The 14,938-nt window shown below is 48.9% G+C and overlaps 1 protein-coding gene across 6 annotated transcripts in view; it reads left to right on the forward strand.

Annotated features, from left to right (window-relative positions):
- fam13a (family with sequence similarity 13 member A) overlaps positions 1-14,938 on the forward strand; it is a 255,988-nt gene that overhangs the window by 217,921 nt on the left and 23,129 nt on the right. For all 6 annotated transcript variants that reach the window (XM_086006667.1, XM_086006678.1, XM_086006641.1 and 3 more), the window contains 7 exons: positions 2,367-2,517; positions 3,910-4,123; positions 6,687-6,825; positions 9,351-9,432; positions 10,222-10,454; positions 11,415-11,498; positions 12,727-12,822. In XM_086006667.1, the coding sequence (XP_085862793.1) occupies positions 2,367-2,517; positions 3,910-4,123; positions 6,687-6,825; positions 9,351-9,432; positions 10,222-10,454; positions 11,415-11,498; positions 12,727-12,822 (999 nt within the window). The remainder of the gene's footprint in view (positions 1-2,366; positions 2,518-3,909; positions 4,124-6,686; positions 6,826-9,350; positions 9,433-10,221; positions 10,455-11,414; positions 11,499-12,726; positions 12,823-14,938) is intronic.

A 14,938-nucleotide genomic window follows, 5' to 3' on the forward strand; every position in this document is an offset into this window, starting at 1 on the left:
AAAAACCCGACTGGCTCACCAGTGTCCTTCAGGGAAGGAAACCTGCCATCCTTACCTGGCCTATATGTGACTGCAGTCCCACACCAGCGTGGTTGACTCCTAACTGCACTTCAAGAAGAAGGCCCACCACCACTTTTCAGGGCCCTGCCAGCGACGCCCACATCCCGCGAATGAATAAATGAATCGTTCTTGCATTGAAAAATGAATCCTAGTTGGATGTCACCGATCTGAGCACAGTCTGAATCTTGGTAGCTTTGAAGAGCTAGGGAGTGGATTTTCCTTATCCCGCTCCCCCTACAAGGTTGGGCAAGGAGTGACGCTTACCACGGTAACCCTGGCCTAGTTTCCTGGCTCAGGGCTCTTCACGTATTTGAGGCGAGCTCCAAGCGCGTTCCCCGCCAGTGGGTCTTGGGAAGATACAAGCAGTGCTGCCACGGGAATGGTGGAGCATGAGAAGGGGCCCAAAGAAAAGTTAAAGGGGCCACAAAGTCCCAAAGAAAAAAAAGACTTGCGATTTTATAGTGCCTTCCATGAGCTCAGGACATAAGAATATAAGAAATAGAAGCAGGAATAGGCCAGACAACCCCTTGAGCCTGCTCCGCCATTCAGTAAGATCATGGCTGATCTTCGACCTCAACTCCACTTTCCCGCCCAATCCCCATATCCCTTGACTCCCTTGGTGTCCAAAGTCTATCGATCTCAGCCTTGAATATGCTCAACGACTGAGCATCCACAGCCCTCTCGGGTAGAGAATTCTAAAGATTCACAACCCTCTGAGTGAAGAAATTTGCCCTCACCTCAGTCTTAAAAGCCCCTTATCCTGAGACTATGTCCCCTAGTTCTAGACTCTCCAGCCAGGGGAAACAAACTCTCAGCATCTACCCTGTCAATCCCTCTCAGAAACCTGTATGTTTCAATGAGATCACCTCTCATTCTTCTAAACTCCAGAGAGTATCGGCCCAATCTGCTCAATCTCTCCTCATAGGACAACCCTCTCATCCCAGGAATCAAACTAGTGAACCTTCGTTGCACCACCTCTAAGGCAAGAATATCCTTCCTCAGATAAGAAGCCCAAAACTGTGCACAGTACTCCAGGTGTGGTCTCACCATGCCCTATATAATTGCAATAAGACTTCGTTACTCGTATACCTCAACCCCCTTGCAATAAAGGCCAACATACCATTTGCCTTCCTAATTGCTTGATGTACCTGCATGTTAACTTTCTGTGATTCGTGTACTAGGACACCCAAATCCCTCTGAATACTACGTTAAAGGTGCTATATAAATGCAAGTCGTTGTTGTTCTTGTCAAGGAGCTAATTTGTTCTTCTGCAAGTTGTATTTCACCACTTAGCACAGTGAAGCTAGTGGTTGCAAGGTATTTTGAAAAGCAAATAAAGCTACGGATTACCGTCAATTTCATATTTATTGCAAGTGATATATCACCGGGGCTTGGCACTAAACTATTTCTCTTTGTAAAATACTGTTAACTGAGGGCAAATCGGAGTCACTGGGGCCTTTATAAGATAAAGGATTAATGAGCCAGCAGCTCGATGAGGCTGTCTAATGCCAGCCGAATGTTTCTGGCTTGTCCTGGCTTCTCGCCAGCACACAGTGTCCCAGAACACCAGGACCATTCTTTTGTTTAAAGGTGCCTGCAAGTCACGTAATGCCTGTGCTGTGCTCATTAGCTGCTGTAGAGGGGCCCCGCGTTAATGCTCTATAAATAAAGCTCCACGCCCAGCCTGGCTTATCCCCCCCCCTCCACCTCATCCAGCACTAGCACAGGAAGTTGCCCAATGCGTGGACTGTATTGCAGGCATTAATCACTGTGTGTGTCTGCTTATATGTACACGCGCTCAATCCACATTGGTTGCCTTCCTTAAGTGTCACCATTCCTTTTTTTTATCATCTGACAGCTGAGGGAAGCAGTCGCGTCCAGCTGCGCCTAACTGCTAAACGCTGCACGCTTTGCACGTTTGTTTTTTTTTTGCTCGGCCACTCCCCAGCAGGAAGGTCGGCTCACAGGAGCAGAATGGTTTTTCACGGCATGCACTGTCGGAGACGTAAACAAGCTGGAGTCGGGGGGCGGGGAAAGGCTGCCAGTCACTTTAAAGGCAGTGAGGCAGATGGGCTGTCTTCACGTCTCACAGCTCATCGATTAATCACAGTGGGAGGGTCAAGGAACAGTGGATTGGAGGGGGGTTGGGTGGGGTGTGGAAACACATTTCTTTTTTTTGGTTTGGTTTTGAACTTGAGCGAGCGGAGGGGAGTTTCTGCTTTCCCTGATTGTCCGTCTCCAGAATTATCCGCCGCCTTTATTGATTTTATTTATTTATTTTTTTGTTTGTTTTTGCGGGCTTGCAGAACTCAGCCATGAAGATCCAGGAGTCTCCGGGTCAAAGCGACATGCCCAAAGCACCAAGAACTCCCGAAGCATCCACGCCAGAGGGGAGTACGGCCCTGGAGATCCCTCGCCTGGATCTGACTGGCCTGTCCGAGGAGAAGGAATGGGGAGGTAACCTTTCAGTGTGTCGTTCTGAGCCATGTGCAATTTGCTCCCTGTACACCGATGTCCAGGCAGTTTACAATATCGTTCGATTAAATGCTTCCTAGAAATAACACCTATTATTATTTCAGGGAGTTTATTTTGCTTCTTAACTCTGGCTGAAAGCGCTTGTGTTTCTGATCATTTCTCCGTCTCTGGTGAGCTAGTGGGTAATTTGAATCCATATTTATACAAATGCACCCCTTCCAAAAATTGTATGGCTGAAGCCTTTTTTTGATGGTGAGACGTTTGCTTAAAAATAAGAGAAAGTCTGGAGTTACAGAACACCTTCGCCTGAATGGACTGAGGCTGTGAATTTGTTTTTGCATTTTTTTTAAACTTAATTTCTGAGTGAAAGATATTATTTGATAGATAGCCATGTCGGAGCCCCCCTCCTGCAAAAATCAAGAGAGTTGTTGATTGAATCGTGAAGCTCCTACTTCAGGGGTTTGCCCTTGAGATTTCAGAGTGCTGCGTGGTGAACATTGCTATGTTTGATTTCAGTCTCTGTCTCCAGTTATAATATTTTATTAATTATAAATATTTAGACACGGACACACAGATAAACACACACACCGATAAACACATGCAAACACACACACACACACACACATATATAAATGCAAACACACAGATAAACACAAACACAGACATACACAAACACACACATACACATACAGACACACACACACAAAATGCACACATAAAACAGTTACACACAAAAACACACACACACAAACACACATACAGACACACACAAAATGCACACAAAAAACAGTTACACACAAAAACACACACAAACACAAACACACACACACAAAAAAAATGCACACAAAGTAACACACAATAACACACATACAGACACATACAAACACAGACACACAAACAAACAGACACAGACACACAGACACACACACACACACACAGACACACACACACACACACACACATACGCCTCCCCCACCCCCGCACTTCCCACAAGGGGACCTAGCTGCAGCTGCCTTCTATGCCCCAGCCGGCCGACATTCCCGCGGCCCAGAAACCGGCGAGCCACTTCGGGACGACGCCCACAGCCGACCGGCTGGATTCTAGATGAAGCCCCGGGGCCTCAAAAACAAGGCGGCCTCTTCGCTGCCGGAGCGGCGAGGGGCAGGAGGCGACACTTCACTGCTCATCCAGCCCAGGCGTCAAAATCCACCCCGAGGTGACGGCTGTGTACGAAAGGCGTGGGTCGAGCCCGAAAGCGGGAATTTGATTTTCACGTTGCAGCTTGACAAGACGGAAAGCGAACGGCCGCGGGCGTTCAGCAGTGAAAGCGTGAGCTTTACACCCCGTGGCCGGTTGTTGTTGTTGTTGTTCCAGAAGCTGTCCCGGCGTTCCCGGTGTGGCAGAGTCCAGATGCCGAGTCCGAGGAAGCTCGCCTGTCGCCGCAGGCCGGCCGACTGATCCGCCACCTGCTGGAGGAAGACTCCGACCCCATGTTGTCTCCCCGTTTCTATGCCTACGGCCAGAGCCAGCAGTTCCTCAACGACACAGAAGTGCCGCCCTCGCCCCCGAATTCCCATTCCTTCATGAGGTGAGTGCGCGGACCACCGTCTGTGTCGGCCTCGTCACACCCGTGACGTTTTAGCTCGTGTTTTTTTGTTGTTGTAATCTTTATGACCTCAGTTACTTTATTAAAAACTTCAAAACAAGGGGATCGGTTTTAACCAGCCAGAGTTGTCCGGGGATGGGGTGGGGTGCCGGGGTGTAAGATTTGGATCACAGGTCACAAACTGATTACTCAAAGGGTCTTAGGAGTTGTAAGGCTTTTTATTAAAGAGCTAGGGGGAAAAATTCAGTATTGCCCCGTTTGGGGCGCCATTATCGGCCGTGCGCAAAGTTTAGCGCCTGGCGCTAATTATCGACTCCGACGGCAAACTTGGCTTTTATCGCCCCTGGAGGTGATTGGAGCGCTAAATCAGGCGCTTCACACCTGTCTTAAGGCGCAAAGTCCGAGGAGCGAGGCGCTACCTCAGAGCGCTGGCGAAGCAAGGAAGGGCAAATCAAAATGAACCTGCAAAGTGCTGCTCAGTACTCAAAACTCCTTCACACAGCGTTGAATCTCTCCAGAAGTCTCTCTCTCTCTCTCTCAGAATGCGTGGGGCAAAAATGTCACCAACAAAAAAAGGCAGGAAGCGGTCGCCTTTAAATAGCGCTCCCCCAGTCCCTTTCTGACTGCAAAACGCTCCCCTCAACCTGTCGTTGCTAGCGGCAGGCGGTAAGGCAGGGGGCGCCACTCAATATCCGGTCCGGGGCGCTACCGGGGCGTTGCACACTTGACTGACGTCACGATCTGCCGGCGCAGGAGATCGTGGCGGTAGTGTCAGCGCCGCCACAAAATGTCTAGTTAATTTCGTGAGCGGCGCAAACATCGCCGCGCCCGGGCGCTAGTTGCTTTGCGCCCCATTAGCGCCCTCTTAAGGCGCTAACGGGAGGCGCAAATAACTGAATTTTTCCCCCCTACAGTTTATTAAAGCATAATCAGCTATTACTGCATGCGATTGAAATAGATACAGTAGACATACAACCCGTGATAGATGAGGGCGATCTACGGCCCTTGAACGGAATTTTTCATCAACCGGCACCATCCTGGTCACATAGGTGCCGGATAAGAAAGAGTTTACTGTATTTAGTTTATATTTATGGCCCTGAGCTTTAGATTCTCCACAAGTGGAAACATCTTCTCTATGTCTACCCTTTCAAACCCTTTCATAATCTTAAAGACCTCGATCAGGTCACCCCCTCAGTTTTCTCTTTTCTAGAGAAAAGAGCCCCAGCCTGTTCAGCCTTTCCTGATTGTTATAACCTCTCAGTCGACTGGTTTAGTTTTCAGTGGTGGGTGATTTTTCTTATTCTTTATTCTCAGGGCTAGTTTTAACGCCCCCAGATGAGATCGGGTAACTCAACACAGACCAGGGATTAAACCTGGAGCCTTCATCACCCACACGGTTCACTACCACACGAGTTGAGGCCTTAACCCAAAGAGGCTAGCTTCTGATTTTTTTTTTTAAAGCACAAATCACTGCATAAAACAACCTGCCATATCGTAAATCTGTGTCCGCTGGTTACTGACCCTCCTGCCAATGGAATCCGTTTCTCCCTGTCTACTCCCATCAAAGGCCTTCATAATTTTCGACACCTCTGTTAAATCTCCCTGTAACCTTCTCTGCTCCAAGGGGAGCAATCTCAGTTTCTCCAGTCTCTCCACGTAACCAAAGTTCCTCGTCCCTGGTATCATTCCGGTAAATCTCCGCACTCTCTCCAAGGCCTTTTGCAGGACATCTTTGTAGAGATGGTAGTGTGCTTACACAGGGCTGCTTGGGGAGTATTTCTTGTCACGTGTCTCGGGCAGAGAGACATTCCAATGTGGCAATATTAAAAACAAGCTGTTTTAAGATAATTGGCGAAAGACCCAGAGGGGCGATTTTTTTTTTTTAATTAATTTATGGGATGTAGGCGTCGCTGGCAAGGCCCAGCATTTATTGCCCATCCCTAACTGCCCTTGAGAAGGTGGTGGTGAGCCGCCTTCTTGAACCGCTGCAGTCCGTGTGGTGAAGGTGCTCCCACAGTGCTGTTAGGGAGGGAGTTCCAGGATTTTGACCCAGCGACGATGAAGGAACAGTGATATATTTCCAAGTCAGGATGGCGCGTGACTTGGAGGGGAACTTGGAGGTGGTGGTGTTCCCATGAGGAGAAATTTTTTTTACGCAGCGAGTGGTTATGATCTGGAATGCACTGCCTGAAAGGGTGGTGGAAGCAGATTCAATAGTAACTTTCAAAAGGGAATTGGATAACTACTTAAAAAGGAAAAAAGTGCGGAGCTACAGGGAAAGAGCAGGGGGAGTGGGACTAATTGATTAGCTCTTTCAAAGAGCCGGCACAGGCACGATGGGCCGAATGGCCTCCTTCTGTGCTATAAGATTCCATGATTCCCCACTGTGATGGTTACTGATGAATGCAATGCGCCTCAGAGAAATGTTCAGTGACTGTTTATTCAGCGTTTGCGTTAGCGTCAGAATGTAATTTATTCGGTGGCTGGTTTAAATTGAGTGCGGCGCAGTTTTAACGTAACCGGACTCTTGCTCTGACATTGGCAGGCGCCGGAGCTCGTCCCTCGGTTCCTATGACGACGAGCGGGAGGAGCTGACTCCAGCGCAAATGACCCGGAGAATCCAGAACTTGAAGAAGAAGATCAGGAGGTTTGAGGAGAAGTTTGAGGAACAGAGGAGATATCGAGTAAGTCGTGCTACAAAATAGCAGCGGGGGAGGGAACGATGGAAGCTCTGTTGTGTGTTTATGTACGGCGCCTCTCACGACCTCGGGACGTCCCAAAGCGCTTCACAGCCAATGAAGAGCTTCTGAAGTGGGGTCACTGCTAGAGATACCACTATTGACCACAGCCCTCTTGAGTTTATGGAGGAAAATTGGTCCAGGTCCCCGCTCTTTATCAGTATCAGTGACCCTGTGTATGAGCATGTTGGGTGAAGACAGGACTGAGTTAGCTGCGATGGCCTTGTGATCGAGTAGTCTGTTAATGTTCACTGTCAAGTCCTACACACAAATAAATCAGTCACTTAGGTGCGGTACCAGCGATTGACCGGTAGAAACACACTTCATCAAGGATTCAATGCCTTCAGGAGGGAAGAAAATTGACCAGAAGAGAAAGAAAAGAGTAGAAATTATTGAAGGGAGACATGTTAATACCTTATTTTCTTTATTGGCCCGACATTGTTGGTCTTGAATCGGAAAACATTAATTTTGTTTTATGTAACGTAGGGTGCGGGGCAGCCAGTGGAGGGCTGCATTGGCATTACCACTCATACAGTGCCTCTTGGCATTTATCTCAGCGAGTGAGGTAACGCACTCCAAGTATGACTCGCCATCAATTCTAAGAGGTAAAGGGTAGCTTTACCTGCCCTGGCTGACTTAACGGAGCCACTCTTAACACACTTAACTACAGAATTAGTCTCGGTCTCCGGGCAGTGGATGGGTCGCTCCGAGGGACGGAAGCAAACCGCGTCCCGGGCCCAATTTTAAAGATAGGGAGCTAACACTATTTTCCACACGTCGAGAACCAAACTGACTTGACAGCAGCCAAGCCATCAACTTCTATTGCGGCAGTGGTGACTAAATACAAAATGGTCGCTTTTTGCTTCGCCTCATCTCGGGCACAAGGTAGGGGTTGCCAATTCTCCAGAATTGCCCTGGAGCCGACAGGAACTAAAGATGAATCTCCCGGATAAAACTTGGGGCATTTTTTTAAAAAAACACTGGGTTTTTTTTCCATTTCAAAGCATGCGGGATACTTTCCTTTATTAGCCGAGGCATAGAACGTAAGAGCAGGGAGGCTGTGCTTGAACTGAATAAAACACTAGTTGGGCCACAGCTACAGCACTGCGTACAGTTCTGGTCACCACATTACAGGAAGGATGTGATTGCACTGGAGAGGGTACAGAGGAGATTTACGAGGATGTTGCCAGGACTGGAGAATTTTAGCTATGAGGAAAGACTGGATAGGCTGGGTTGTATTCTTTGGAACAGAGGAGGCTGAGGGGAGACTTAATTGAGGTATAATTTTTTCACCCAGAGGGTGGTGGGGGTCTGGAACTCACTGCCTGAAAGGGTGGTAGAGGCAGAAACCCTCATCGCATTTAAAAAGTATTTGGATGTGCACATGAAGTGCCGTAACCAAGGCTACGGACCAAGATCTGGAAAGTGGGATTAGGCCGGATGGGTCTTTTTCAGTGGGCACAGACACGATGGGCCGAATGGCCTCCTCCTGTGCCGTAAATTTCTATGTTTCCGTGATTTTGTTTTGAAGGCTTTTGTTATTAGTTATATACAAGATACTGGAGAGCGGTGGGGGGAGGCTGTTTGACCGGGCGGGGCCGTTGAAGGTGGGAGGTCCCGTCGTCGAACCACAGCTGCCGACCTTGGCACCTGTTGCTCCTAGGCTTTTCCTTTATTGAGCCTGGACAGTGAGCGGCAGTAGGCTATTTGGCAGCGGGTGTCGACCGTGGCTCAGTGGGTAGCACCCTCGCCTCTGAGTCAGAAGGTTGTGGGTTCAAGTCCCGCTCCAGGGACTTGTGCACAAAAATCTAGGCTGACACTCCAGTGCAGTACTGAGGGAGTGCTGCACTGTCGGGGATGCCATCTTTTGGATGAGACGTTAAACCGAGGCCCCGTCTGCCCTCTCGGATAGACGTAAAACATCCCATGGCGCTATTTCGAAGAAGAACAGGGGGGTTATCCCCGGTGTCTTGGCCAATATTTATCCCTCAATCAACACCTAAAACAGATTATCTGGTCATTATTGCATTGCTGTTTGTGGGAGCTTGCTGTGTGAAAATTGGTGGCCGCGTTTCCTACATTTCACGTCCTGAGGTTGTGAAAAGCGCTATATAAAGGCAAGTCTTTCTTTGAGTGAGGAAGGGCACTGAAGAATGGTAAAGAGCTGAAATATTTCTTTCTCCTGCCCGTCACCCACACACCCCCTGCCACTTAGGGAGACTGAGGACAGTTGTTTTGCCCCTGCTGGGACCTTGACTGAGATCAACTGGTTCAGCACGGGGCCACTGGGCCTACTGCTTTGGCAGGCCTCACTCAGCCTGTCCACTGGCTCCATGTACAGCCGCCATTTTTAATTCAGGTTTCAGAAACCCAGGCTGTTGGAGGACGATAAGACTTTTCTTCTTGTCGTCACGCTCTCCTCCCCAATCTCTTCTAACCAAGAATGTTTGTTTATTTTTTCCTCTCCTCAGCCATCATACGGTGACAAAGCCACAAACCCGGAAGTGCTGAAATGGATGAACGAACTCACAAAACTTCGCAAGCAGCTGAAAGGTAGCTTCACCTCTGTAATTCCCTCCCCCTAAACCTCTCCGCCTCTCTCTCCTCCTTCAAGAGGCTCCTTCAAACCTACCTCTTTATCCAAGACCTGTCCCAATGTCTCCTTCTTTTGGCTTGGTGTCAATATTTTGTCTAATTACACTCCTGTGAAGCGCCTGCGTTAAAGGCGCTATATAAATGCAAGGTGCCATTTTGCTGGTGGGGGAATGATCACTGGAACAGGCGTTAACCAATGACGTATGCTATCCTGGTACAATTTCTCCAATTCTCTCCACTGCCAACAAACAGTCCCCCCCCCCCCCCCACCCCCCGGGGCCAAGTTCGGGAGATGTTTGCCCTGTTTAGAATTGCCTCTGGATGTACCCTGTTAAAGAGCCTAATGCAGAGGTCCCACCCGAACATTTTTCTTTGTTGTTGAGCTCCCTTCTTCAGCGATTCGTGTCCCATGATCTCAGCGGACTCACCCTCCTCGTTTTTTCTCTCTCTCTCTCGCGTTAAAAGCTGAATGGAAAGCAAACCGTTTTGCTTCGCTGTTGGTCGGCCTTTCAGTCACATAAAAGAAGATTCTTTTACCGGGCTAGATTATCTGTCTCGATCGTTAGTTTGGCAGCCTCCCATGAGATGCCTTCGTTGGCACGTCCGAAAATAGTGTAAGATTACTTCCGTTAGTTAAAGTTGCTTCAAAAACCAAAACTGTTAAAAGTTCCCTCAGAATATCAGCTGAAAGGGAAAGTTTTCGCCGTTCAATCAATTCTTTTTTTTCTCTCCGTGCGCTTGCAACAGACACGAGGCTGAAGATCTCCGAGGAAGATGTCGTCCCCCAGATGAGGCAGCGCAGCAACACCCTCCCCAAAAGCTTCGGGTCGCGACTCGAAAAGGGGCCGGAGAAGGAGCAGGAGAAGAAGCCGGAGGTGGCGGAGAAGGCGCAGAAGCCGCCGGCAGATGCGACACTCGACACCATCCTGAAGAAACTGCAGGAGAAGCGAGCCGAGGTGGCTCGCCCCGAAGATATAAAGGTAACCAAGGCGATGACGCCGAGGCAACCCCCGCTCTGCCCTGATGTCAGCCGTGGCTCAGTGGGTAGCACCCTCGCCTCTGAGTCAGAAGGTTGTGGGTTCAAGTCCCCACTCCAGAAACTTGAGCACAAAAATCTAGGCTGACACTCCCAGTGCAGTGCTGAGGGAGTGCTGCACTGTCAGAGGTGCTGTCTTTTTGCTGAGACTTTAAATCGAGACCCCGTCTGCTCTCTCAGGCAGACGTACAAGATCCCACGGCATTATTTTGAAGAGGAGTTCACCCCGGTGTCCTGACCAACATTTATCCCTCAACCAACATCACTAAAACAAATTATCTTGTCTGTGGGGCCTTGCTGTGCGCTAATTGGCGGCCACGCTTCCCGGCATTACAGCACTGACTGCAGGTCAAAAGCACCTCATTTGGCTGCGCAGCTCTCATGGGATGACGTGAAAGACCCTGTATAAATGCAAGAGGAGACGGGGCAATGAGGCACTGCTGCGATTTCCAGCAGGGACAATGTTTGTGCTGGCCGCAGCGGTCAGTGTTTCCATGGTAACTTCAGACCGCAGGAAGAACTGCACAAATTATCTCGCCAATCGCTCCTCCTTCCCGGGTAGTTTTGTAGCCATGAGAGAGATCTCATGACTCCCCGCCCCCTCTAGCAGATCTTGCTGCCCCTGCTGACAGGTCCTGTTCTACAATAACAGTTTTGTTCTGCAATAACCGATAGCAAATCGGCCGCCATTTTACCCCACGGCCGATTCACTTTTCCCCTTGAAAACCCGGTGGAAAGGAAAATCGCGCCCGGTGTAAAACGGGAACGCCGATTCGCTGTCGCCGCCTCTCGGGCTACCGCCGTAGACCCGATTCCCTCCCGCCCCACAGCGCCTCATTTTTTTTTTGTCAGCAGTTGACATTCTGTAGTCTAATCACTAAGGTATCTATCTCTCTCTGAACAGGACATGACTCGGGACGAGATCTCCAACGAAAAAGTGGCCCTGCAGAAGGGCCTTCTGTACTACGAGAGCATACATGGGCGGCCGGTAGGTGTTCTGTACATAGTATTCACAGCACAGAAACAGGCCATTCGGCCCAACTGGTCTATGCCGGTGTTTATGCTCCACACCAACCTCCTCCCACCCTACTTCATCTCACCCTACCTGCTTAACCTTCTATTCACTTCTCCCTCATGTGTTTATCTAGTTTCCCCTTAAATGCATCTATTCGCCTCAACTATTCCCTGTGGTAGTGAGTTCCACATTCTCACCACTCTCTGGGTAAAGCGGTTTCTCCTGAATTCCCTATTGGATTTATTAGTGACTATCTTATATTGATGGCCCGCAGTTTTGGACTCTGTCAGAAGTGGAAACATCTTCTCTACGTCTACCCTTGGTAATTTTACAGACCTCTATCAGGTCACCCCTCAGCCTTCTCTTTTCCAGAGACGAGCTCCAGCCTGTCAGTTAGAACCTCTCAGTTCTGGTATCATACTTGCAAAAAAAATAATATTTGCACCTACTCCAGTGGCTCTGCATCGGCAGCCCGTTCTACATCCCTCCCCGATTTTATTAAAATTTCCAACGACGGGAATGTAAATCCGGGAGAGATGTGAAACAGGCTGCCGATTGTCCACCGCCCGTTTTTTTTTACACTGCACTGACGCGCAAAGTCAAGATCTACCCCTCACCGCGTGGTGAAGCCGGGACATTCTCTGTTCATCCCCAGGCCTGTGCCCAACTCTCGCCACCTCAGCCTAGGACTGGGTGACGCCGGAGCGAGTAGGTGAGGAAACTCAGTCCGCTCCCTCCCTGCCCCATCCCCATGCCCACCTCACGAGGGTCCTCAGCCCATGTCCCCGATCACCTCTCACCTTCTAGATTAAATTCTACAGAACTGCCATGTGCCGTTAATCCGGATGATCTTATTGGCCGGGCAGTTTTTGACATGGCAGCCGAACACTTTTCCTAAAGGAGACTCGCCTGTTTCCTGTAGATTTTAATCAATTAATTCCCCCAGAGCCTTCACTCCGTTCTTTAAAAGATTCTCTGAAATCCTGCCAGAATTCTGGAGGTTATAACTTCTCCGAAGCAGGGGAATTGCCACTGTCTGCCTCCTGGCAGGAACCTTTTCCTAGCAGGAACCTTTTGATTTATTAAAGCGCGCAAGGTGATGAATGCCTCTCGCTTGGCATCTTACGTGCCAGCTCCTGATTTAATACCTTGCTCTAGTTCTTGAGGAATGGGAACTTGACAACCCCCTGCTTATTGACAGGTCACGAAGACTGAGAGACAGATAATGAAGCCGCTGTACGATCGATACCGCCTGGTGAAGCAGATTCTGTCGAGGGCAACCACTATCCCTGTCATTGTAAGTAAAGTATGCGAGTGTGGCGGAAACTCTGTGTGGTGTATAGGTTTAGAATCCGATGTGTGGGTTATAGGTTTAGGGTCTTAGAGGCTGGACCTCTAACAAGGAATCTTGCTAATTTAACAAGAAACAGTTTGGTTTTTTAACGCCGTTTCTCGTTTTGTTGCTGCCGTTATTTGTAGTGCGTTTTGAGGCGATCTGATGCAGACACGATCCCGTTCTCCTGTGTAGCTGGGGTGTAACTCAGCCTTGCCGCTTACTTCATTTCCGTTCCCTAAGGGCTGGTTCTCTGAACCGACGCTCCCAGCACGGACCAGACCTCGGAAAGAACACGTCAGGAAGTCAAAGGCCTCCACAAGCCTGTGACGTTCCCGTCCACTGATCTTAACCGACAGAAAGCCTGAGGCTGCAGTCCCACAATCAGTCCTGGCCCGTGCTGTCTGGGAGCACACGATGGTGGAATCGGCCACTAATTACTCCCTGACCGTTCTTTAACCCTACGTGCCTGTGATAGTGGCTTTCATTCCGAATCTGACCATCTTGTGCCTTTTCTCTTTTTTTAGTTGCTGCGGGGGGAGGGGGTGTTGCCAGAACCCTACCTCCAGAGGGTATTTGACTTGCTGACAGGATTACTTAGTTAGTTCGATGCGTCCCCTGGGATCACGTGGGCCATGGAGAGCCAATGGTAGCAGGGAATGCTTCATTCATAAGTTTGACAGGAAGACCTGTCAAACCTATAAATACTATAAGCCCCAAAACATCACTAAATCTTCAAATACATTTTTTTTTAAATCACATTTTTAAAAGAAACTATAAATTACATGAAATAACTATTTTAAACAATAATTTAAATTTTTGAAAAATTAATTACATTTTCTAACGGGGCTAAAAATAAACTTACCTTTCTTTAAAGTATTTAAAAATATTAAACCTGAGGAAAAAATGTTTTAATTTTAATTAATTCACCACTTACCTTGTAAAAAGCAGGCCTTGCGACTGCTTTTTACATGTCTAACTTCTGGAGACTTACCCTCCCGGGAAAACCTGCAAAAAAATCATAAGTTCGATGTGCACGCGCTGCCTCTCCGGCGCACGCGTTCGAACTCTGAACCCCTTCGTTCACGGGAACGGAAGTTCCGGTTTCCCGCGCATGCGCAGTGCATGCACAAAACCGGCACTTCCATTGGGCTTACGGGTGAGTACCCCGTGCGTACTCACCCGTGGAGACCCGAATTTCTGGGCCATTGTCCTTATTCGCTGGTCTATCCTGTTTGAATTTTAAAGGCCCTTGGTTCGAGAATTGGACAGGGTTGCTCTTGGGCCTGTTGCCCTATGTACATAGGAGTAGGCCATTCAGCCCCTCAAACCTGTTCACTTGGATCATGGCTGATCTGTATCTTAACTCCATCTACCCGCCTTAGTTCCGTAACCCTTAATGGTGTACACCATGTGGGGGGTAAATTCCTAAAGACACTCGAATGTGTTGGCACCCACAGCTTGAGAATTGGTGGGAGAAATGATCCAAACTTTATACGGGGCCCTCTCAAAGACAAGCTTGGCCACCCCTGATTCAGGGTGGTAGAGCCATCTTTCCAAAAGCGAGTTCCCGGTGGGGCGCCTCGCCCACTGGCCCCCGTGTACCATGAGGTCGTAGGCAACGGGCGCCTTCAGCCTGTGGATCCATGCCCACTGCCATCACTTCATTGTTGCCCTGTCGGAAGCTGACTGGATGGGAGCGATTCCAAAGTGCATCAGGTGTGATCGTGAGATCCAGGAAATGATGCTCTGTGCACAGTATTTGGTTACCGATAAATGATCTCATCGCCTACCCAGCTAAGAAAATTGGCAGTGTTTATTGCAGGGCTAACCTTTCACCTTTCCAACCCTTGAGGGTGGACATCTTGCAATGTCCCATTGACCGAAAGGACGTCCAGAAACAACCTGCTAAGTAATGACATTCGACATAATGTCCGACAGACCCGAGTTGGCAGGGTTTTCAGTTAATGCTACTCATGAACAGTCCTGATTGTAGTCTTTTCACTTGTTGACTCTTGGTGTCGGCCATCGTAAGATGAATCTTTACTCAACCAACTCAACCTCGTGTCATTCTTGGACA

The sequence above is a fragment of the Somniosus microcephalus genome, chromosome 2, assembly GCF_052327205.1.
Source record: "Somniosus microcephalus isolate GS21.2 chromosome 2, FLI_Smic_1.0, whole genome shotgun sequence".
Classification (NCBI taxonomy): Eukaryota; Metazoa; Chordata; class Chondrichthyes; order Squaliformes; family Somniosidae; genus Somniosus; species Somniosus microcephalus.